Source organism: Nuphar pumila, chromosome 13 (genome assembly GCF_984573655.1).
Source record: "Nuphar pumila chromosome 13, dmNupPumi1.hap1.1, whole genome shotgun sequence".
Lineage (NCBI taxonomy): Eukaryota > Viridiplantae > Streptophyta > Magnoliopsida > Nymphaeales > Nymphaeaceae > Nuphar > Nuphar pumila.
In genome coordinates this window covers 41977741-42004338 of record NC_143261.1, presented here as the reverse complement: position 1 = coordinate 42004338, position 26598 = coordinate 41977741, and the positions used below count along the sequence as shown (strand labels likewise).

Genomic DNA, 26598 nt, shown 5'->3' with positions numbered 1-26598 from the left:
TTTCTCTAAGTCCATGCAGAAAGAATTTGAAATGAGTATGATGGGAGAACTTACCTACTTTCTTGGACTGCATATTAAGCAAACCAAGGATGGAGTTTTCATCAATCAATCCAAGTATGCTCATGAACTTCTAAAGAGGTTCAACATGAACTCAACTGCTTCAAAGAATACTCCTATGAGCACAACTACTGTTTTGGACAAAGATGAAGATGGTAAGTCTGTAGACACAAAGATATACCGAGGTATGATAGGATCACTACTCTATTTAACTGCTAGCCGTCCAGATATTATGTTCAGTGTTTGCTTGTGTGCTAGATTTCAGTCAAATCCAAAAGAATCACATCTTAAAGCTGTAAAAAGAATAATGAGATATTTAAAAGACAGTTGATTTTGGATTATTTTATTCAAAATCTTCTACATTTGATTTAATCTCATACAGCGATGTTGACTTTGCTGGAAGTAAATCTGACAGAAAAAGCACAAGTGGAACATGTCATATGCTAGGGCACTCACTCGTTTCATGGTTCAGTAAGAAACAAAACTGTGTATCTTTATCTACTACTGAAGTTGAATACATAGCTGCTAGCCTAGCATGCACTCAAGTCATCTGGATGAAACAAACTTTAAAAGACTTCTGTTTAAATTTTGAAAATACAACTATTTTCTGTGATAATACTAGTGCTATAAACCTATCTAAAAATCTTATTTTACACTCACGAACTAAGCATATTCAAATAAGACACCACTTCTTAAGAGAACAAGTCTTAAACAACATAATTAAACTCGAATTCATACCCACTAATCAACAGTTAGCAGACATCTTCACTAAACCTTTGAAACATAAAGACTTTACACGAATTAGAAGAGAATTAGGAATATTCAAACTAAGTGACTTATAATTAATCACACTTATTAAGACTAAAACATCTTATGAGTTCTATTAAAATTTTATTTTTCTTCTTATCGATGTTTTTTTATATGTACTTTTTTTCCCACTATTCAAAGTCAAACTATATTCACGTATACTCTAAACACTCATAAAAACACATTCATCATGACACATTCTTTATGCCTTTCAACTTGTCATCTTTCAAGTACACATCAATAATAACTCCTTGTCTTATTTCCTTTTCACTCATATCCATAAGAATAATTAATATTAAGTAAAGCTATCATGACTTTATTCACATCACTCATCTCATAACACCTTTTATCACTTTTGACTTCTTGTGAAAACCTCTCTTACGATAAGCTAGCCGAGCTTCAACATGATATTATGTTACTCATTTTTTTTCATTTCTTATATTCAAGTGATATATCTCTTTTCATGACTTCCTTTCCTCCTATCAAGACACTTCACTAAACTTTATGTTAAATAAATTGAGTGTATATCCTTCTTATTTTCTTCACCACCTTTTTCAAAATCAAGCTGTCATATTTCACGTAAAATCTTACTACATCATCTTTTATATCATATCTTAAATACAATCTATTATCGTCCTTTCATCCTTCACACCTTTTATGAAAAATTATTCGACAAACTTGTCCTTTATTTTTTATTCTCATGAGTACTATTAGTACCACTCTTTTCTTTTTCTCTATCTCATACGAAGTGAGACTCCATCCGTGATCCTTGACCTCTTACAATTTATCTTTTTCAAAAACTATGTCCTTTAAGCAAAACATCAATTCATATCAATCATAACTTTACTTTATGTCACACATCAAGTGTTTGTTGTCCTTTATGACCACTCTTATCTCTCTACAAATTTGTATCACCCTTCTTTATGACTATTCACACTCCTTCCACGCATACCTATAAAAATACTTCTTAAATAAGAAATTATTGCATCTCACTCATATGTCCTTGTTTGTCTTATTCACATCTCATTCTTCACGAATTTAGAATGCTTTCACATAAAGTAAAAATTTTGTATAAAAAGTTGCTTGTTTTATTATGTCATTATTTCCTTCACTCTATAACTATTCTTACATCTCTTCACTTCACGAAAATCTTTAAAATCCATAGATTATTCACCCTCTTGACTTTACTCTTTCCTCTCACATCAAGTGTAATAGGATACTCCATACTCAATACATGACATATCTCACACTTCGATAAACTCTCTCATAGTAAACTTTTCTCTATATAGAAAAATTATTTCAAAACTATGTCCTTCTTGACATACATACTAATATAATACACTATCTTCCAAAAATTGATTTGATTTGTCATTCACATGCCTCTTAATTTACAACTCACGAATTTCCTTATTCAACTAAAATCTAAAAATCATTCACTTCCAATGTCATTCATTTCGTATCACAATTATTTTCTTCCTTCTATTTAATGAAATGATTCATACCTCACCAATTCGTTAGAACACTTCCATCATCCTCCAAAGTCTTTACTCTCTTCAAGTACTTTGTTTTCAGTTTCCTACTCTCTCAAAACCTTTAAAAATGGCTTCCTCCTCAAACTATGAGATCACCGCCGCCGATCTAAGGTATCCAGATCTAATTCACCATTACCACCACATTTGTTCACTTCCTATTCACGAAGGTAACCTAGTTCACTATGAAGACTTTTCTTCATTTAATCTTGAAAGCTCTCTCCCAGAACTTAAACATCTAATAGGATCCTCATCCCAAGCCACATACTATCCTGAACTTGTCCGACTATTCTATACAAATCTTTCCTCTGATCATGACCAAACTACCATTACTAGCAAAGTCCGAGGTCAGCTGATTATCTTCGACGCTTCCTCACTAGGCAACATTCTCAACCTTCCTTTCACCGGCACAGATCTAACTAACATAGTACCACTCGACCGCTCGGTACTTCGAAAAATACTTCTCTCTACCCACTTCACACACCTTCCCTGGCACATGAGCAATCTCCAACCTCATGCTCAACTGCTTGCCCAAATTCTTCTCCACAATATCTATCCCAAGCTTCCACGCAAGGGATTAGTCCCAAGAAAAATCTCTCTCCTCCTCCGCGCAATTTCCTGCTCTACTCCGATAAACTGGTCCAACTTCATCTTCAACAATTTTGCCTGCTTTCAAAAATTCCAGCGTCTTCCTTTTGGGTGTTTGATAACTCTCATTTTAAAATACTTTAAAGTCCCGCTTCAAAATGAAGTTATCTGCTTTCCCTCACAGACTCTCAATGCTACTTCCTTCAATCCAAGGTCCCTGCACCCTGCCAATACCGGCTCTGATATAGAAGATCCTCCATCCGACTTTGATTACTTCTCTGCGATCATGGATGTCCAGCAAACTCAGGATCTTATACTTCGAAATCAACCCTCAATGCAGCTGTCCTTACAAACCCTCCAGCAGGATCACAACGCCCAAACACATCAATCATCTTCACCTTCGGAGTAAACTTTTTTTTGGAATGTAATAACTTTCATTATTTTGGTCTGTAATAACTCTGCTTACTCTGATCCCCTCCTTTTTGTCCATGAAAAAGGGGGAGAAAAACATGTCTCCTCCAATAAGAGAAAAATACTTTACATTTTTTTCAATATGTTTATACATTTTTATGATATTATTATTACTATGCATAATGTCTATTTGACAGGGGGAGCATATTTTGTCATCATCAAAAAAGGGGAGAATGTTGAGAAACTATATTTTGATGACACACAATATGATACACTGTCATATTTGATTTTATATGATATGATAATATGTCTTCTTGAAAAATGTTATATTATGACTGGATATGCTTTGCCATGTATCTAACGAGTATTTGATGCAAGGATATCTCACCCAAAAAAGGATGGAGACCTCATGTTCAAGTACAATCGTGGTGCAATCATACTCCTTGAAGAAAAAAGCTTGATGAGTCATGCATTCCTTAAGATCATCTATAGAGATCGGCTACCTCAAGATGAAGATTTTTTTCTTCGTTAGAGTCATATGTAACAGAACCTTCAGAAGCATGCGTATTGCATACTACATACTCATTCATAAAAAGCTATATTTCATAAAAGTATACGATAGTTTCAAAAAGCACCTTTTTGAAAACCAATAATTGTACCTTCTTACAAACCTTTATAGAAAAGATATTTTGACATGATATATTAGCTCATGATTTCAAAAAGCAATAATCGTACCTTCTATCATGTATAAGACAACTTAAAAAGAAATAAAAGAAATGATTTCAAATGTGTAAGAAAAAGGCAAAACATAAAAATCGGCTAGACAAAGAAAAACAAATATAATATGTTTTGAAAAGACTTTAGTTACCTTTTTACAACTCAAGAATGTCGACTTACTTGAAGTCATCATTCTCTTTGTAAAATATTAAATATCTCCTCTAAAAATCTTTTTAGAAATAACTAGTTTAATCCCACTCAAGAATGTCGACTTACTTGAAGTCATCATTCTTTCTGGAAGCATTAAAAGCCACCTCAAAAGCATTTGAGAAATGACTATTTATTCAATAATAAAATCTCCACTCAAGAATGTCGACTTACTTAAAGTCTGCATTCTCTCTGTAGACATTAAATAGCACATCATAAAGCAATTCTTGATATGACTATTTACAAATAAAGATCTCAAAGCATTTATTGTACTTACACTCATTTAAGTAAAGAAGTGACAATTTCTAAATAAAATACTTAAGTACTACAAATCATTAATTAGAATAAAAACAAAATTACATGATTGCTTACACATCCAACGTTCAATGTACTATTATAAGAAAAAGACTTTTTACATAAAATATATCTTACCTAAAATATTACAACGACTAGTGTACCCCCAAATACTACTTTTATGGAAAGAATACTTTTTTGAAAATCCATAAAGATGTTTTTTGAAATGACTTGACATCTCACATCCCAAAAAGACTATCATTTCAAAAAGGCAACGACTATTTTTCTAAGGCTATATAAACACAATCAAATTACTTATTTCAAAAGGACGTGAGCTTACAACAAGAAAAATTCATATTCGATATTTGAAAGAGAGCCTTGAAAAATAAAAAGAAAAGAAAGAGAAAAAGTCAAGAATAGCTCTTTGACAAAGAGTATCTTCTGAGTGAAAAGAACAGAACATTCTGAGAATCCTTCATTCGTGCATTCATATCATCCTTAAGGTTCTATAGGAAGTATTATAACTTTCTGTTATTCACTGTATTCCTTCTTTGTTGAAAGAAGTAGACCTCTGAGAAAGAGGGTGTTGTCCTTCTCTGTTGAGAGAATAAGACCTCTGTGAAAGAGAGTGTGCCCCTTCTCTGTTGAGAGAAGAAGACCTCTGTGGAAGAGGGTGTTCCCCTTCTCTGTTGAGAGAAGAAGACCTCTGAGGAAGAGGGTGTTGTACTATTTATCCGGTAACTCGGATGTTATAGTGAAAAGCTCAAGTGGTTTGCTTGGGGACTGGATGTAGGTCTGAGAATTGACCGAACCAGTATAAATTCTGTGTTTTATGTGTTGTGCCTTATTGCATTTCATTTTTATTCTATCGATCTTTATCATATTTCACTATTCACCCCCCCTCTAGTGGAATTTCAAAATACCTCAAATTTCTTGATTTGGAAAAGACAAATTATCCCTTTTATAAGGAGTCAAGGTCTCTTAGGTCACCTGGATGGAACCACTCCCGTTCCACCAGAATTTGTCCCGAGAGAAGAGAAAGATGATCAAGGGGCGAGTTCGATCGTGTATGTTAAAAATGTAGAATTTCTCAATTGAAAAATGAAAGATCAATCAGTTATTGCATACATCACCTCAACCCTGTCTCAAGAAGTTCTAGTTGTCATTCCCAACAATTGTACAGCGCTACAACTCTGGGAGCAACTGGTTCAGACGTATTCGCAGGTTTCTCAAGCAAGGATGGTTTTCCTAAAAAGAGAATTTCAGTTGCTAAGAAAAGATTTCATGACCATCATGGAATATTTGAACAAGATAAAGACCATCATAGATCAGCTTGCAGTTATAGGATGTGCCGTTAGCGACAATGACATGGTGCAATAAACTCTGAGTGGATTGGGATCTGACTACAATATGATAGTCACTTCACTATTGTGCCTTCCTGCCCTTCCTTCGATGCGTTACGAGCCAAATTGATCCAGTATGAAATGACTTTGAAGGGATTCTCTGAAGAGACTCACATTCACACAAATTCTGAAGAAGTTTTTACCACAGGAGTGACTTATGGTAGAGGACGAGGAGGACAAGGGCAAAGTGGACACGGAGGGCGTGGCCTGCTTCCCACTCCAAATATGTATGTTCATGCGCAGGGATCAAGATCTATCCCCACTTGCTTCTTTTGTAACAAAAAGGGGCATATCAAGGTGAATTGTTGGCATAACCCAGAGAATAAAGGAAAGGGTCCACAAACAGAAACGAAAAGAAAGTTCACAAATATCAGAGACAGTGGAGAGATCAATGATCTGCTGATATCTGCCTTGTCAGAGTTGAAATTGAAGCAGAGCGATGAAGGCACTTGGTTTGTCGACTCAGGAGCAGCGACTCATGTGACAGGCGATGCAGGTAAAATTTCTAATCCTATTCCTTATTTCAAAAAAAGTAAGATTGTCACTGGAGATGGATCCCACCATCATGTTTCTCATGTTGGAAAAACTGTCATTCCCATGTCACATTCCACTCTTACTCTTTCTGACGTCTTCATGCTCCTGACATTAAGAAAAATATTGTCTCTGTCTCCAAACTTATTGATGATAATAATGCTTCAGTTGAATTTACTCCCTTCTATGTGCAAGTCAAGGACCTACGCACGAGAGAAACATTCGCTAAAGGAAAAAGACGAGGCAATATGTCTTTGAAGAAGCTCCATGTCATGTTGTCCGCCCTGCTCATCTGAATTTGAAGCCTTCATTAGAGTCGTGTTCATCCTCTTTTGCCAGTGTTTTTAGTATCTCTGAATGTAATAAGTCATTCTTATGGCATAGTCGGTTAGGACATTGTGGGAGTCATTTTATTGAGAAACTTGTCTCTAATAATCTCATTCCAAAAGAAAGTCTCAATGGGAATGAGAGCAGTCATAAGTGTTCCAGTTGTCTTTCATGCAAGAGTCATGTATTGCCTTTCCATTCCATTAATAAGAGAGCTTCAAAACCTTTTGAGATTATTTATTCTGATGTATGGGGACCCGCCCCAATTGTCTCTAGATCTGGGAGCAGATAGTATCTAATCTTTGTTGATAGTTATTCTCGATACACTTGGATATATTTCATAAAGAATAAATCGAAAGTCTTCTCTTTGTTTCAAAATTTTCTTTCCTTGGTCAAAAATCAATTTTTTGAGTCCATTCGATTTTTCCAATGTGATGGAGGTGGGGAATTCTAATCCCGTAATTTTATTTCTTTTCTTTGAAATAACGGAATAGGAAGAAGGGTGTCCTGCCCTCACACTCCTCAACAAAATAGGATTGCTGAACGAAAACATAGACATATCGTTGAAAGTGCCATGAGTATGCTTCATGACAGTAATCTTCCTATGAACCTGTGGACAGAAGCCTTTCATTCTGTCGTGCATGTGATAAATAGACTGCCCATGGTTGTTCTGGAAAATAAGTCTCCTTATCACTGTCTTTTTGAGCTCATCCTAGTTATCATGATTTGCGTGTCTTTGATTGTGTTTGCTATGTGCATATTGATCAGTCTCTGAGGAACAAGTTTCAGGACAAGGCCCAGAAATGTAGGTTTGCGAGATATGCAGATGATTACAAAGGATATAGGTGTTATGATTCCACCAACAAACGTATCAGAATCTTAAGAAATGTTGTCTTTGATGAACAAAATTTTGATGACGGAGCGGATACAACGAATATGCCAACTGAAGTTTACTATCCTTGGTTGAGTTCAGAACTTTTTGCTGACTCCAATGAAGCATGTTTCTTAGATTGCGTGCAGCAAGAAGAAGAGATGTTTAAGAACACTGGGACGTCGAGACCACAGAATGCAGAAGAAGTACCGGGCAGATACAAAAGCATTGTCTATTCTAGACAGAGACCGACAGCATCAAGCCATTCAGATCATGTCTCAGTCGGCAATCCAACTCCTTCTCATACTCTTGAGGTCAGAAAATCAAACCGCATACGACATCCCATTGACAGGTGGGTTAGCTATAACAACTTCTCCTTGAATCTTCAACTCTTCTTAACTGCTCTCAATAAGGAAGATGAGCCCATCATGTACTACCAGGCAGCCACTTCTACCAAGTGGGTAGAAGCCATAAATGATGAAATGCAAGCCTTGCATGAATGTGGAACCTGGGAAGTTGTTCCCAGACCACCTGACAAAAATGTTGTCGGATGTAAATGGGTCTACAAAATAAAGTACAAGCCAGGTGGAACCATTGAACGATACAAGGCAAGGCTTGTGGCCAAAGGATTCACTCAAGAAGCAGGGCAAGACTATGATGAGACCTTCAGTCCAGTTGTAAGAATGGGAACAATTCAAATTATTATTTCCCTCGCTGATGAACATGGATGAAAATTGAGTCAACTTGATGTGAAAAATGCATTCTTGCATGGGGACTTGAAGGAGGAAGTATATATGGAGCAACCTCCTGAATATCAAGAACAAAATTGTAAAACTCATGTGTGCAGGTTAAAAAGAGCTATCTATGGTCTGAAGCAAGCATCTCGCTCATGGTTTGATAGCTTTTCGCTAGAGATTCAGAAACATGGATTTTCTCGTTCCATGCTGGACCACTCATTATTTATTTTTAGAAGTCAGATTATGAGCACTCTGTTATTAATTTATGTCGATGATATTGTCATCACAGGAAACTCTGCGACCCACATCCAAGAAGTAAAAGACTTACTAAGTCAGAGGTTCAAAATGAAAGATCTTGGAGTTCTACGTTATTTTCTTGGTGTAGAAGTTGATAACCATGCTCATGGCTTGACACTCACTCAGCACAAGTACACTGTAGACGTTCTCAGCAAGGCAGGCATGAAAGACTGCAAACCTCTGGGAACTCCAAGTGTGCTTCATAAAAAACTTAGCGTTCATGATGAAGATCTATGTGATGACCCCACCGGGTATCGAAGCATAATAGGAATGTTACAGTATCTCACATTCACTAGACCAGATATTGTTTATTCAGTCAATCAAGTGTCTCAATTTATGCATGCACCACGTACTAGACATATGGAAGCGGTCAAGAGGAACCTTAGATATCTGAAAGGGACTATTGGGGATGGATTGATATATTCACCATAGTCATATGGCAAAGATGAGCACGGACTCACTGTATATTGTGATGCATACTGGGCAGGAGATCCGGATGAACGAAGCTCTACATCAGGATATTGTGTCTTCATTGGAAAAAATTTAGTCTCTTGGAGCAGTAGAAAACAAAAGGCCATTGCTAGATCAAGCACTGAGGCTGAGTATAGATCTATGACTACTGCTACTGCCGAAGCCACATGGATCAGGCATCTACTAACTGAAGTAGGAGAAAATATCTCCCACACTACCTTGCTATGTGACAACCAAAGTGCTATCAACATGTCATTCAATCCAGTACATCACAGTCGTGCTAAGCACATTGAGATCGACCAACACTTTGTGAGACAGAAGATTGAAGAAAAAGAGATTGAGCCTGAGTTCCTCAATATTGAAAGACAAGTTGCTGACCTATTTACCAAAGGGTTAACAAAGGATCATTTTTGGATGTTTAAAGGCAAGTTGTTCATGGTTCAAAACCATGATCAACTTGAGGGGGGGGGTGAAAAAGGATCCGACCCGACCCACGTCGATCCATGGATTGTGTACAACCTTGTAATGTAACACACCTAGACTGCCGGGTCTGGATACACCAGACCCGGATCCATATTTTTGTGTTGTAACATTATAAAAGCACTGTTTAGGTCATGGATTGTGTGCAGAGGCTTTGAAGAAAATGAAATCAAGAAGGGCTGTTGGCCCAGATGGTATATCTATCGAGGCTTGGAAATGCTTGGGAGAGAAAGGTTTAGAATGGTTGACAAATCTTTTTAACAAGATTTGGCGGACAAATAAGATGCCTAATGAGTGGAGGAAGAGTACTTTGGTGCCTCTATATAAGAATAAGGGTGATATACAAGATTGCACAAACTATCGTGGTATAAAACTCATGAGTCATACTATGAAACTTTAGGAGAGGGTGATTGAGTCTAGGTTGAGGAAGGTTGTTATGATATCGGAGAATCAATTTGGTTTTATGCCTGGAAGATCTACTATGGAAGCTATACATCTTCTTAGACAACTTATTGAGAGAAATAGAGAGAGGAACAAAGATTTGCATATGGTTTTTATTGATTTGGAGAAGGCTTACGATAGAGTACCTCTGGTGGACAATGATGAAGAAAGGTGTTTCTCTCAAGTACATTAGTATAATTAAATATATGTATGAAGGAGTAGTAACCAATGTCCGCACTTGTGGAGGGGTGACAACCAATTTTCCTATAACGGTTGGGTTACATCAAGGATCTGCTTTAAGCCCTTTCCTATTTGCTATAGTGATGGATGAGCTTACGAGATCAATTCAAGAAAATGTGCCGTGGTGTATGTTGTTTGATGATGATATTGTTTTGATTGATGAGTCTAGAGTTGGGGTTAATGCTAAGTTAGAATTATGGAGACAGACATTAGAAGCAAGAGGTTTTAAGTTGAGAAAGAGTAAGACAGAATACATGGAATGTCGATTTAGTAAGCAACGAAATAGAGATGGGAGAGTAGTGAAGCTTGGTGAGCAAGAAATACCGGTGGATGATTCTTTCAAATATTTGGGATCTATCATTCAAAAGTATGGAGAAATTGATGGAGATGTAAATCATAGGATAAAGGTTGGGTGGATGAAATGGAAGAGTGCAACTGGAGTGTTGTGCGATCGTAGAATGCCATTGCGGTTGAAGGGAAAGTTTTATAGGACGACTATTAGGCCTGCTTTACTATATGGTACGGAATGTTGGGCTGCCAAGAGACATCATATTCAAAAAATGAGTGTAGCTGAGATGCGTATGCTGAGATGGATGTGTGGAAATACAATAAAAGATAAGATTCGGAACGAGGAGATACGTAAGAAGGTAGGCGTTGCACCCATTGAAAATAAGATGAGAGAGAATCGTTTACGGTGGTTTGGACATATTCGACGAAGGCCTAATGATGCTCCAGTTAGATGGATGGAGAAATGGGAAAATATATTAGTTAAAAGAGGTCGGGGTAGGCCTAGGAAGACATGGATGGAGGTGATAGGAAAGGATATGAATGCTTTGAACCTCACCGAGGACATGGCATTGGATAGAAATGAATGGAGGAGAAGGATTCACGTGGAAGACCCAGAATGATTTTCTTTGTTGGTTCATATCGCCGACCCCAATTGTTTTGGGATGAAGGCGTAGTTGTTGTTGTTGTTGTTTGTTGTTGTTGTTTAGGTCACGATTTTAGATATGAAAAGGAAAATCGTGACAGCCAAAGTTTTTTTTGGTTCCTTCTCTGTCTGTCTCTCTCTCTCTCCCTTTTTCTCTTTTCTCTATACAGGTGAAAAACTAACAGACCAAAGGTTCAGATTTCCTGCAATAAGGGGTGGATGGATTGACTAATACAAATTTTTGCAAGTCCAATTTTAATGGTGAGAAGCTGCTAGTATTTAACATACAAAAAGGTAGAAAGATAGTGTAAACTGTAGGGAAGCGTAAACAATAAGGAACATTTCTTATGAGTGGATCCTATCATCTGCTTTTGTAATTTTGATCTAGACAGTAGTTTTTGGTAACCAATAAGGAACCGCGCTGTCACATGGGGCTGCTGTTGCTTTTACACGGTTGGGGCACGTAAGGCTGGGTGGACATGTCCCCAACCCGGAGTTTTACCATGCAGGGAGGAGGGCCCATTAGTGACCCGGTTCTTGGTGAGGGTTCCTTCGTCACCAAAAAAAAAACTGAAACAAAATGTGCTATGCATTTTTCTTACATATCATGTCTCTTGCAATTTCAACAATATTTGCATAACTATGTAAAAGCAGCAAACCTGATTGGCAAAACTAATGCCCATATTTGCCCATGCACGAACATAGTTGGGCTTCAAATCTAATGCCTGCATGGACAGAAAAGGAAAAAAGGAATTAGATAGCTATACAAACTATAATATAAAATAAATTCGCAAAAAAGAAATGTTCATGAATAAGGATGATTTGGAAGACCCAATTCAACAGTTTGGAAGTTTGGACACCTAAAAAGCAAAGTTGATTTACGATAAAATTGGCTCAACATAGCAAACCAATTAAAAGATCTGCTTTTAAGATCAACCATTGCAATGAGTATAAGATCTTTTGCCAACTAAACACAGAAAACACTGACCAAAATATCGAGGAACAAGAAGATTCAATCAGACATTGAATTCTTTTTGGTCCAAATAAAGAAAAGGTCTGCTTCCATGAGTCCATCTATATTGAATCTTTCTTATATCATATTATATAGAAGGTCAATCCTGCAGTAGGAAGTAGGGCTGGTAAACGAGCCCAACAAACTGAACAGGGCATGTTTGGGCTTGGCTTGTTTACCAGTGGATTGAACTCATGACTCGGCTCATGTACATGTTTAGCCGAGCCCAAGCTCAGCTCATCCCTGAATGAGAGGAGCCAAACACGAGCTAGCTCGTCTAATAAACATTCCATGTTATTTATACATGAAATATATATTTTTTATATATTACACTTAAAAATATATATTTTTTATATATTACATTTAAGAATTCATATTTTATGTATATATTCTCTATTGCATCCTTCTCTTTGTATATATATTTTATGCATCCTTCTTTTTAAATATTACACTTAAAATATATATTATACACAAAAATTATAATTTTTTTATCAATACGAGCTCTCCCGAGCTGAGCCAAGCCAAACATTCTATGTTCACGCTCAACTTGTTTAAGCTAAACGAACTGCTCATGGCTCGGCTCGGCAGCTATACAAATCAATCATGAATGAGTTCGTGACAAGCCGAACCGAGCCATCATGAGCTGATTGGTTTGTTTACCAGCCCTAGTGGGAAGGCTTATCAGCTCACAGCATTCCTGAGCGTTGCCACGTTGGCTGGGTATTCACATTTCCACCTTGGATTCCGTCTCACTCCTGCATATGTATCAACCATGTGCAGGCAGCAAACTCATTGAATTCATGAGGGTTTGATGATGGAGAGAATGAAAATATTGAGAACCAGGCATCCTAAATGCTTCTGAAATACATAGTTGCACATTTTTTGCTTAATCTTAACCTGTGGATGTGTTCATCAATGCTCGTTAACTAAAAACCATGCTTTGGATCGAATTGATTCGATGAGAAACCTCGATTTCTATTTCACCGAGTTTTGGTGCAATATAAGCCATTGATTTTTTATCTCTCTAAATGTGCATCCAAACATGAAAAATGTGTAATCTAATACTAAGTAAGCTATAGAGAATGCGTCTATGAGTTTGGATTAAGCAAACACCCAAAACATTGTCCCTTTGAAGCCATTTAAGATGGTCTAGGAGATGAGATAAGACTGTTTAGGAGCTACTCTCTCTCCCTGTATATATGTATAGATATATTATATACACTGATTCACGTCGGCATCTATGATACGCACGCTGGAAAACTTGCATGGTTGTTCCAGCACTACCTGCAGCTGCACTAGATAAAGAATGAGAAAAGATGAAAAAAAATGCTGAACACATCCCTCTCCATCAAGATCTGATAGAAATCGTGGTTCTCTGTTTCATACACAAGAGCAGCCGAATGGGAGAGAGAGAGAAGAGAAAGCTGCAGGATTTTCCCCAAAATGAATCACACGACTGTGGTATTGGGCTTCACTATAAATACATGATGTTACAATTACTAGGGTACGAAAATACCCATCATACAAGAAATGTAAATTACAAAATGCCATTAGTGACTTTAATGAACATGTGCTAATTAGAGTGCTAGTTGGATGAACTCAGATTGGGTTTGGATAAGATCCAAACCCAGTCGTGTGTACACACTCCTTTTCATCCTCCCTCAAGTTGTACATGGTTTTGAACCATGAACAACTTGCCTTTCAACATCCAGAATCGGTCCTTGATAAGTCCTTTGGTAAACAAGTCAGCAACTTGATCAGTAGTCCGAACAAATTCTGGTTCAATTTCCTTCTCTTCGACTTTTTGTCTTACAAAATGTTGATCAATTTCAATATGCTTGGCACGACTGTGGTAGATAGGATTGAATGACATGTTGATGGCACTTTGATTGTCACATAGGAGAATACATTTAGATATTGATTCTCCTACTTTTGTCAACAAATGTCTAATCCATGTTACTTCAGCTGTAGCAGCTGCCATTGATCTGTATTCAGCTTATGTGCTTGATCTGGCAATAGCCCTTTGTTTTCTACTGCTCCAAGATACAAGATTTAGGCCAACAAAAATACAGTATCCTGACACTGATCTACGCTCATCTGGATCTCCTGCCCAGTCTGCATCTGTGTAAACAAGTTCATGCATATTATGTTCATTCATACTCTTTCTGTACAAAAGACCATCTCCAATAGTTCTCTTCAAATATCGAAGAATGCGTTTAACAGATTTCATATGTCCAATACGCGGTTCATGCATAAACTGAGATACCTGATTGACTGAATAGACAATATCAGGGCGAGTAAAAGTGAGATATTGAAGCATCCCCACTATCCTGAGATATCCTGTAGGATCCTCATACAAATCGCCATCTTTAGAACTGAGTTTCTGATGAAGTACACTGGGTGTGCTTAGAGGCTTGCAATCTTTCATACCTGCTTTGCTGAGAACATCAATGGTATACTTATGTTGGGTAAGTGTCATGCCTTCAATAGTTCTGTCAACTTCTACTCCAAGGAAATATCGCAGTTTACCAAGGTCTTTGATCTTGAACCTGTGGTTCAGGAGTTCTTTGACCTGCTCAATGTGTTCAGCAGAGCTACCTGTAATGATTATGTCATCTACATATATCAATAATAAGGTAATTGTGTCGTTACATTTGAATATGAAAAGTGAATGATCAAGAAGCGAACGACTAAAACCATATTTCTCTATTTCAAGAGAAAAACTGTCAAACCAAGATCGAGAGGCTTGCTTCAAACCATATATAGCTCTCTTTAATCGACACATATTCTCTGGAGTTCCCTTCTGCATACCCAGTGGGTTGTTCCATGTACACTTCTTCCTTTAAAGTTCCATGTAAAAATGCATTTTTTACATCCAGTTGACTGATAATCCACTGATGTTCAATAGCCAATGATAGTATGATTCGAATAGTACCCATTTTCACAACCGGGCTGAAGGTCTCATCGTAATCTTGTCCTTGCTCATGGGTGAATCCCTTGGCAACTAGCCTAGCCTTATATCGCTCAATAGTACCATTCGGCTTATACTTTAGTTTGTACACCCACTTGGACCCAACTACATTTCGATCATGTGGTCTGGGAACAATCTCCCAAGTGCAACATTCATGAAGAGCCTCCATTTCTTCATTCATAGCTTCAATCCATCGCTTAGAATTTGTTGCTTGATAGAAAGTCGTGGGTTGATCTTCCTTACCTAAAGAGGTTAAGAAGAGTTGAAAATCCATAGTGAAATTCTCATAACTTACCCATCTATCAATAGGATGTCGGGGTCGAGTGGATCTTCTGGGAGGAGAAGAAGAATTCATCTCTTGATTAGAATTAGGAAGAATCCCCTTCTCACGTCGAGAGTAAACAATGCCTTTATACCTTTCGGGAGGCAAGAGTGGATCGGAAATGACACTTTCCTGAGTCGTCTGTACATCATCAGACATGTTTCTCTTATTTCTTTTATTACATTCTGAAGGACAAACATCATTAACACTAGAGAAGAGGTCAGAGTTCAACCAGGGGTGATAAACTTCAATTTCAGGAAGGTTGTCAACCTTGTGATCAAAATTCAATTCATCAAATACAACATTCCTGAATATTTTGATACGCTTGCCCACGGGATCATAGCATCTGTACCCTTTATAATCATCAGCATATCCCACGAATCTGCACTTCAAGGCCTTATCCTGAAACTTATGTCGCATTGAACTGTCAACATGAACATAACATACACACCCGAATACTCGCAAATCATGATAATTTGGATGAACACCATGTAAGGAAAGGTAGGGTGATTTGTTTTCCGAGATATTCATGGGCAATCGATTTATGATATGAACGGCTGAATGAAAGGCCTCTGCCCAGAAGGTAACTGGAAGATTACTATCATGCATCATACTCATGGCACTCTCAACAATATGGCGATGCTTGCGTTCAGCAATCCCATTCTGTTGAGGTGTATGAGGACAAGACACCTGCCTACGTATTTCGTTTGTCTGGAGAAATTTAGTAAAGTCATTTGAGGAGAATTCACCCCCTCCATCACATTGAAAACAAAAGATATTATCAGAGAATTGATTTTGAACAAAGGAATGAAAATTCTGAAATAACTTAAATGTTTCAGACTTATATTTCATAAAGAAGATCCATGTATACCGAGAATAGCTATCAACAAAAATGAGGTAATACCTGATGCCAGACATGGAGGGAACTGGAGTCGGACCCCAAACATCAGAACAAATAATTTCAAAAGGCTTTGAAGCTCTTTTATTAATAGAATGAAATGGAAGGACATGACTCTTACATTGAAGACAACTAGAACATTTCTTATCATCAACATTTAAATTTAGACTTGACTTGGGAATAAGACTGCTAGAAACAAGCTTTTCAATAAAACGACTACTACAATGACCCAAACGACCATGCCAAAGATTTGGCTTATTACACTCAGAAAGGCTAAAACATTTTTAGAAGCTGAAGAAGATGATGATGTGAGCTTCGAAGTGGAAGGATTCTCTTGAAACACGTACATATTCCCTTGTCGCTTTCCTTCAGCGAACGTTTCCCTCGTGTGGAGATCCTTGACACGAACAGAAAAAGGAGTAAACTCAACTAAGGCATTGATGTCATCAACAAGCTTAGAGACAAAAACAATATTTTTCTTGATATTCGGAGCATAAATGACATTTGAAAGAACAAGGGAAGAAGTAGACATAGGTATGACAGAGTTTCCAATGTGGGAAATACAATGGTGAGACCCATCTCCAGTGACTATACTATTTTTACCAGCATAGGGAACACAAGTTAGGAGCTTACCAACATCACCAGTGACATGAGTGGCTGCACCAGAATCAACATACCAAGTGCCCTGATCATTTTGCTTTAAGTTCACTTCAGCTAAAGCAGAGAGTAACAACTCCTTCACTTCATCATTGTTCTTCAATTTATCTGGCCCCTTGCTTGTCTCTGGTCGTTTACCTTTATTTTGAGGATTGAACCAACAATTTGCTTTGATATGCCCCCTTTTATTGCATAGAAAACAGGTCGGTATTGGTCTTTGTCTTTGCCCACTGGGATGAATATTAGGTGTAGGTAATATTTCACGACTTCCTTGTCCATTTCTTTCTTGACTCCCTCTATCTCGAAAATCATATATACCACGTCCTCGCCGATATGCAACTCCTGTGGCAAGAGCAGTGTGTGCTCCACCTTGAGAATGAGTATCTTCAGAAAATCCCTTTAGGGTCATCTCATACTGCAAAAGTTTGGCACGAAGATCTTCAAAAGCAGGTAACTCTGGCAAACACAATAAGGAAGTAACCTGTTAAAATATGTGTATTATCGACATTTGTAATCTCGTATATATTTATATTCATATATATATATGTATATATATATCTATATATATATATGAATATAAATATATATACTTTATTTCACCCAAAAGGGTATTTCTGTAAATTCCTGTTTTACGCATATTCCATTTTGGAATAATGCTTGTAATTTTTATTTTTATTTTTATTTTTATTTTTATTTTTCTTATTTATTTTTCTTCTTTTTCCCTTTTTATTTTTTGGCTTTTGCGCCACATAGGGAGGCTCCCCAAAGAGTCGTTGGGGAGCCTCCAACGGTCACATATGTGACCGTTGGGGGCTCCCAACGACTCTCTTGGGAGCCCCCTTTGTGGCTCCTTCTTATGCTTATAAATAGGGGCTCTCCCCTTTGTATTTTAGTATCCTTGAGGGAGCTTATGCTCCATTGTAATGGGGTTTTTTACCCCTTCTCCATTATTCTTCAATGATATGCAACTTATGACTTTATGTCATATTTTTCCCTTTTTATGGGTTTTATGTGTTAGCACATTATGTGCTTATGTTGTTTCCCTTTAATGGGTATATTTGCACTTCACGTGCATAAGTATGGGTTCATTATTGAACCCAATGTATTCCAAGTCACTTTCTAACATGGTATCAGAGCGAGGTCACGATGGGGTTGTCCTTTGGTGCAACGGAAAGCGTGTCGCTCAAGAAATGGTGAAGTATTCATTGCTCTTCCTTTTTTCTTTGAAGTTATTCGGTATGTATCCCTTTTCTTAAAATATTATGCATTTGAAAATATGTTTCTTGCATATAGTTTGTTCGTTTAATGGTTATGATAGTTGAATTATGTCTTTTCACATTTCGTGTGCTCGTATATTTTAAAATTATCTCCCTCAAATTTGGTGAACTCGTTTGTTGTTCAAATATATAATTTGTGTTTATCGAACTACTCATCGCATATAATAGCAATTTATGTTTTTTTTAAAAATTACCTTCAATTATGTGAGATTTATAATTCTTACATAACTATTTCATGATTGACCTATAAGTTAATTTTTAAAATTATATATATATGATTTCTTGCTAAAGTAATGATCTTTGCTTAAAATTTCTTAACTCTCATATGAACCCATACTTAATTTGAGTTCCTCTTTTGATTATAAATTTTAGTGCATTTTTTGAAAAATTTGATATAATCCTTATATGAAAAACCTCTCACATCTAAAAATCTTTGTTGAATCCTAAAGTAGTTCTTGTTAATGATAACTTATAAGAACTCCTAAAATTTTTTCAATGTTTCTTTTTTGAAAAATTGTTTATGATAAACCATTAGGAAAGATTTTTTAAAAGGAATTTCTCACACTACATAGAGTGCATAGTTCATCTTTTGCATCCTTTTGGTATAAATGATTTCATTTTTCATCTTTATAAACTTGTTGGTTTGTATTTTTCATAAGGTTTCGAAACCTCTTAATAATATCTTTTAAAAATGCCTACATTGACCATAATATGGTTTTCTTTGTCCTCAATTGCAATTGTTAAATTTTGAGAATTTCAAGCATTGCTCTTTTTATAAAGTGCATACTTGCTCACTTTTGTGTATTTTTGTGTTTTGTGCACATTTGTTTCTCAAATATTTGCGCTTGTATGCATTCCCTCTTTTTTATGAAATACATGCCTTAGTGCATGTTTGTTTACACCTTGGTGTGTATTTGTTCAAGTATTGTATGAGTGCCTTCGTGCACATCTTTCATAAAGCCTTCTTTGTGAACCATTACGGTTCTTATAATTTCTTTGATTAAAAGCTTGATTGTCTTGATGAATTCTTTATGTTGTGTTTATTGCTTAATAAGTCCTTTTTCGTATAAATGACTTGTTTGAAGATTAAGCATAATTTGTGTTTATGCAAAATTGTTGTTATAAAGCACATTATTGATGATTATTGGACCTTTTGATTCAATTTTTTAATCGGTCCTCTTTTCTTTATTCCTTAAGTGTTTATTGCCTTTTTGTGGCATTTATATTTGTCCATCACATGTTATTTAATGCATCTTCTATTTGGCCTTATTATTATATTAGAGATGTTTGTTGAGGTGAGTTATGGGCACCTCGTGTTATATCATTTTAATTTGTCCACCTTCCATATTATAGATGGTTGTTGAGGTGAGTTATGGGCACCTTGGGACTCTAAAATGATTTGTTGTATGATATCTAATTATGAGTGTGTCACTCATTTTTTCTCTTGTGGCCATTGATATTATGGATGCTTCTATGTAAATGTGATGGACATATGGTGTTTTTAAAACCTTAAAAGTTTTAAGGTATATTAAATCAAGGGTTTTGGGATTATTGCCCAACCTTTTCTTGTTTATGAATCTTATGAGTGCATTTGCACATTTATGATTTTGTGTTCTTGTGATTTTGCACAAGTATTCTAAGTGTTCTTGGTGTGTGTATGTTCACACATTTGTTCTCAAGAATTTTATTTTATCAATTATAGTATCTTGTTGAAGATATTTTTTTACATGCATGTTATTGTTATGAGAATTCATTTTAAAAGGAGTATTGTTTTATTCGAGGTTTATTTTCATTACAAGTTTATTGCCTCAAAAGTCTTTTCCTTTTATGCCCATTATCTAAGTGTCATCATATGTAGACAAGAATTTTATTACACCTTCGTGTGTTTTTAGCCCTTTGTTGGCTTTTGCTCTCTTGGTCTAGTAGCTGAACACACTTATCTTGAGTGTTTTTATATGTAGACAAGGCACGTTGATTCACACCATGGTGTGTGATTTTTAGCCTATGTTGGCGTTTGTGTCCTTGTTCTAGTCGCTTAAGATGTATGCCCATGGTTGGCTTATTTCACTCATTTCAAGTGCTATCATATGTAGACAAGAGATGTATTATGTTTTAGCCCATGGTTGGCTTAATACACTTATTTCAAGTATTATTATATGTAGACAAGAGGTTCTTTTACACACCTTTGTGTGTGTCTTTGGCCTTTAATGGCTTTATATTCTTGATCTAGTAGCTTATACACTTGATTTATGGGTTTTGGAGGACTAATGAGGAAGATGTTTGTAATGGATAAACTATTGTTGAAATTTGCAAAATTTCATTCATGACTTGTGTTTTTCAAGCAAATCATATTTTTGATAAGCATGTCAAGTTGATTTCTTAGCATTTAATCTATATATTAAGTGCTTATGGTTTTTGCCATCCTTATATGCAAAATGTGTATTAAGTATGTCTTTCATAAATGATTTTAAAACCTTGTGAACTCTTGGGTTTATTTTGCCTAAAGTATGCTTGGAGACTTTGTTTCTCTTGTTTGGCACTTCATTACATGTTTGAAGCATGTTCATTAATGAGTTCTTTGAGTATTAATTCATTTCATGATAAGTATATGCATATGCTCTTTATGGCCTTTTTGGGCCCTCATGCAATAATGTTTTTGTATATCATGCCTCTTCGTAGGCTTATTGTGGTGTCCCTTAGTGGACCAGTTTGTTATTCCCCATTATGGGGTTATATTTGTCCAATATTGGACCTTATGAATGCATTATGCATTCTTACAATTTATTTCTGCATAATTTGCTTCCGCTTAGTTTGTTTTAACATGATGTATGATTTTGAAACTTTGGTGTCATTTCTACATAATTTGCATAACTTCTAACATGTGTCATCCATAATTATGCTAGTTAGAAATGTTCCATTTGAGTAAAAGTGCAAAGATATGTTTTACTTGTTTCTTTGTTGTTTTTCTACAGGATCGCTAAGATGTGGAACATTAGGTACATCATGGATTCGATCGATGGTGAATTGGATTTGAAGACCTAGCTCAACTGTCATGAAGATGGAGTTTTTTCCTTAAAGATTTTTTGAAGAATTGGACTTTGTTTCAAGACTTCCCTCTGTTTTGAAGAAACGTTTTTCCAAACTTTCGGGTTTTTTCCCGCAAAGTTTGAGGGGGGATGTTAAAATATGTGTATTATCGACATTTGTAATCTCGTATATATTTATATTCATATATATATAGATATATCTACATATATATATATATATGTATATATATATCTATATATATATATATATGAATATAAATATATATACTTATTTCACCCAAAAGGGTATTTCTGTAAATTCCTGTTTTACGCATATTCCATTTTGGAATAATGCTTGTAATTTTTATTTTTATTTTTATTTTTATTTTTCTTATTTATTTTTCTTCTTTTTCCCTTTTTTATTTTTTGGCTTTTGCGCCACATAGGGAGGCTCCCCAAAGAGTCGTTGGGGAGCCTCCAACGGTCACATATGTGACCGTTGGGGGCTCCCAACGACTCTCTTGGGAGCCCCCTTTGTGGCTCCTTCTTATGCTTATAAATAGGGGCTCTCCCCTTTGTATTTTAGTATCCTTGAGGGAGCTTATGCTCCATTGTAATGGGGTTTTTTACCCCTTCTCCATTATTCTTCAATGATATGCAACTTATGACTTTATGTCATATTTTTCCCTTTTTATGGGTTTTATGTGTTAGCACATTATGTGCTTATGTTGTTTCCCTTTAATGGGTATATTTGCACTTCACGTGCATAAGTATGGGTTCATTATTGAACCCAATGTATTCCAAGTCACTTTCTAACATAACCATCATATGATAATCCGATCCCAGCCCACTCAAAGTCTATTGCACCATATCTTTGTCACTAACTGCACATCCCACGATGGCCAGCTGATCTGTAATGGTCTTTATTTTGTTCAAGTACTCCATGATGGCCATGGAGTCCTTTCTTAACATTTGAAATTCTTTCTTCAAAAATAATATTCTGGCCTGAGAAACTTGAGAATATGTCTGAACCAATCGATGCCATAATTGCATTGCAGAGCAGTCATCTGGAATTGCCACAAGCACTTCCTGTGATAATGTAGAAGTGATGTAGGCAACCAGCGCTTGATCTCTCTTTATCCAGGATACAGATTCTGGATTTCTGACATAGGTAATAGAAGGATCTCCCTCACCATTCTTTGCTTCTTGTGATACGAACTCTAGAGGAATAGAAACAGAGTCATCCAGATGTCCAGAAAGGTCCTGACTTCTTATGAATGGAATGATTTGTCGCTTCCAAGTTAGAAAATTGGAATTGTTGAGTTTTCAGACACGAGTTGACTAAGAAAGTTTGAGGAAAGAATGTAATGAAGTGCCAAATGAAAAGAGCAACGTCTCCAAGCGAAAGCACGGAAGCACGCACATACACAAGATGCCACTAAAGGGCAAAATAAACCACAAAAGTGGTCAAGCACAAAAAGAAGATAAAAAATATATCTCACTTCATAGAATGCTTCAAAAGAAGCTTAAGAAATACATGGGGCTGTGCCCCTTATTTATACACAGCAAGGGACCCAAGGAGGGGCTCCCATAGAGTCGTTGGAGCCCCTCCAACGACTCTATGTGGACCCCTCTCAAGTGAATAAAAAACAAAAAAAAGAAAAAAGGAAAAAAAGGAAAATGAATAAAGGAAAAAGAAAAAGAGAAAAGCATATCAATGATATGCATGTACAGGGTGAAATGACAGAAATAACCCTATCGGGTTTTACAAAATAAATATATATATATTTATATATATAGATAGACACATAGACATATATATATCATATATATGTGTATGTGTCGTAATCTATGTATATAGATATATATATAAATATACATCATATTTTAACACCCCCCCTCAAACACATGGTGAGATCACCGAGAGTTTGCTGAGGAGGAAGTAGAAGCGAGGCGAAGGCAAAGCTTTGGTGAAGAAGTCCGCCAACTGATATTCGGTAGGAACATATGGAAGTTGAATGGTGCCTCGTAAAAACTCATCTCGAACATAATGACAGTCCATCTCAATATGCTTCGTTCGTTCGTGAAAAGTGTGATTGCTAGCGATATAAATGGAGCTCTTGTTGTCACAGCATAGCTTTGAGGGAGTTGAGAATGAGACACCCATATCTTTAAGTAAGCTTCTTAACCATATAATCTCAGTTGTGGTAGTGGCCATCGCACGATATTCGGCTTCAGTAGATGAGAGAGAAACTTTACGCTGCTTTTTACACCTCCAGGAGATAAGTGACTCCCCAAGAAACACACAATAACCTGTGGTAGAAATACGATCATCGGGGTTACCCCCCCAATCAGAGTCAGTATACGCAAGTAAAGTAAGAGGTGAAGAAGAGGATAAGAATACTCCCTTAGTTATGGAATCTTTTAGATATCTGATAATCCTCATTACTGCTGCCATGTGAGTGGTGGTAGGAGCAGTCCGAAATTGGCTTGCACTATGAACTGCATGGGAAATGTCAGGCCTGGTAATAGATAAATATGTTAATGATCCAATCAATTGACGATAAGGCGTGGGATCTGATAAAGGAGTGCCATCATTGGCTCTCATCTTGGCATTGATCACTTCTAGAGTCTCCACCCTTTTGTCATCGGTTAGCCCAGACCTAGCAATAATATCAGAGGCAAGCTTCATCTGAGATAGGACATACCCCTTGGGGGAGTATGCAACTTCAATTCCTAAGAAATACCTCAAAAAACCCAGATCAGACATATCAAAATTTTTCTTAAGAATATTTTTAATAAGATCAATACCTTTCTTATCATTACCTGTGATAATCATATCATCAACATATAATAACAAAATGGTTATGTATTCATTAGAGGATTTAACAAACAAAGCAGTATCAGTGTAACATGAGGAGAAACCATTATCAAGAACTACTTTGCTAAAAAGATTATACCACGCTTTTGGCGCTTGTTTTAACCCATAAAGAGCTTTGTTTAATTTTAGAATATTGCCTTTCCCAATTTCAAGACCCGACGGAGGATCCATAAGAACTTCTTCATATAAAGTTCCATTTAAGAAAGCATTTTTAACATCAAGTTGGTATATAGGCCATTGTTTGATGGATGCTAAAGCAATTAAGGTTCGTACACTAGTCATTCTGGCCACGGGAGCAAAAGTTTCTTCATAATCAATCCCATATTCTTGGGCATAGCCTTTTGCTACCAAACGAGTTTTGTATCTTTCAAGAGACCCATCACATTTAGTTTTGACTTTATATACCCATCTACACCCAATTGCCTTCTTCCCTAAAGGTTGAGGAATAATGCTCCAGGTTTGGGCCTTGTTAAGAGCCTCTAGTTCGATTTTCATGGCTTCAATCCAATGTGGGTGATCTTTAGCTTCCTTGAAAGAGGTAGGTTCGTGATACGAATGTATTAACATAAGACAAGCCCTATAATTCGAAGAAAAAGATTCATAGGACACAAACTTTTGTGGTGGCCTACTGGTACGAGAAGATCTCCTAGGTAGATTGTTGTCAGTAGATTCTTCTAAAGAGAAGTCTTGAGAGTATCTGTCAATAGCAGGTTGATGTTCATTTCCTATCCGCCGGGTATAAACATTTATATCATTAAGGTTTTCATTTTGGGAGGTATTATCATGTTGTTGTATATCATTATAATGTGAAATTCCATCACAACTAGTATCACAAGAAATAGCCTCAGGAGACTCAATTCTAGGAGCTAAGTCAAATAGAAAAGAATAATCGATGTCTTCCTTAGATGTGTGGATATCGAAACCATTTTGTTCTTCAATAAAGTTTATATTTCTCGACACATATAATTTATTGTTTCGAATATCAAAACATCTATAGCCTTTTTTATTCTCACCATAGCCAATGAACACACATTCAATAGCTTTAGGTGACAACTTATCTTGTCCTAAACTAAGTACAAAACATTTACATCCAAAGATTCTTAATCTATTAAAATCGGGAGTAATTTTAAATAATTTTTCAAAGGGCGAAACATTTTTCAAAGAGGAAGAGGGCATACGATTCACAAGATATGTTGCGGTAAGAAGAGCTTCGGCCCAAAAGTTTTTAGGAACACATTTAGACACAAGAAGAGTTCTTGTGGTTTCAATTAAATGCCTATGTTTCCTTTCCGCAAGACCATTTTGTTGCGGAGTTTTAGGACAAGATCGTTGGTGCAAAATTCCATTTGTTTTAAAATAATTTTGGAAGTCTTTAGACATGTATTCTCCTCCTGAGTCGGATCTAAAAATGGCTATATTGTGTTGGAATTGATTTTGAACAAGAGCGTGAAACTCTTTAAAATTAGTGAAGACATCAGATTTATTCTTGATAATATAAACCCATGTGTATCTAGTAAAATCATCAATAAAAGAAACGTACTAAGAGAAGCCTCCTTTGGACATAACGGGTGCCAGTCCCCATACATCGGAATGCACAAGTTCAAAAGGCCTTTTTGACACAAAATTGCTATGAGAATATGGAAGAGAGTGAATTTTCCCAAGAATACAATCATTGCATGTAAATGTATTTGTATTACAAAATTTTTCCAAAAATGGAAAAAGGTACAATTTGGAAATACTAGGGTGCCCAAGTCTCTTATGCCAAGTCTCAATATCTTTGGATTGAACATGATTACAAAATGATTTGGATGGCAAAGACAAAAAATCCATATAGTAAAGGTCCCCTCTTCTATGGCCTTGCCCAATCCGCTTCCCGGACCGGAGATCCTGCACATAGCAATGGGTTGGTGAAAAAGAGACATTACACTCAAAATCGGTGATTTGAGAGACGGAGAAAAGATTTAGATTAAGTTTTGGGATGATTCGGATTTTGGGAACAAAAAATTCTTTGTTTTGGTCATAAATTTTCTCAAGGTTTCCAATACCCTCAACATTTAAAGAAGTTCCATCGGCGGTGGATACATATGATTTAAACTTATTGAGACTTGGTTTTGACAAAAGTGATGCATTTGGAGTCATATGGAAAGAGGCACCCGAATCAAGAATCCAAGAAGACATACCTGGGAATGAAGAAATGGCGGCACCGGAAGTGGAA

At 36.4% G+C, this 26598-nt stretch overlaps 1 protein-coding gene across 2 annotated transcripts in view; it reads right to left on the bottom strand.

The window, feature by feature from the left end:
- Positions 1-26598, bottom strand: part of LOC149818272 (peroxisome biogenesis protein 5-like) — a 140637-nt gene that overhangs the window by 7983 nt on the left and 106056 nt on the right. For both annotated transcript variants that reach the window (XM_089986037.1, XM_089986036.1), the window contains one exon: positions 11999-12064. In XM_089986037.1, the coding sequence (XP_089842163.1) occupies positions 11999-12064 (66 nt within the window). The remainder of the gene's footprint in view (positions 1-11998; positions 12065-26598) is intronic.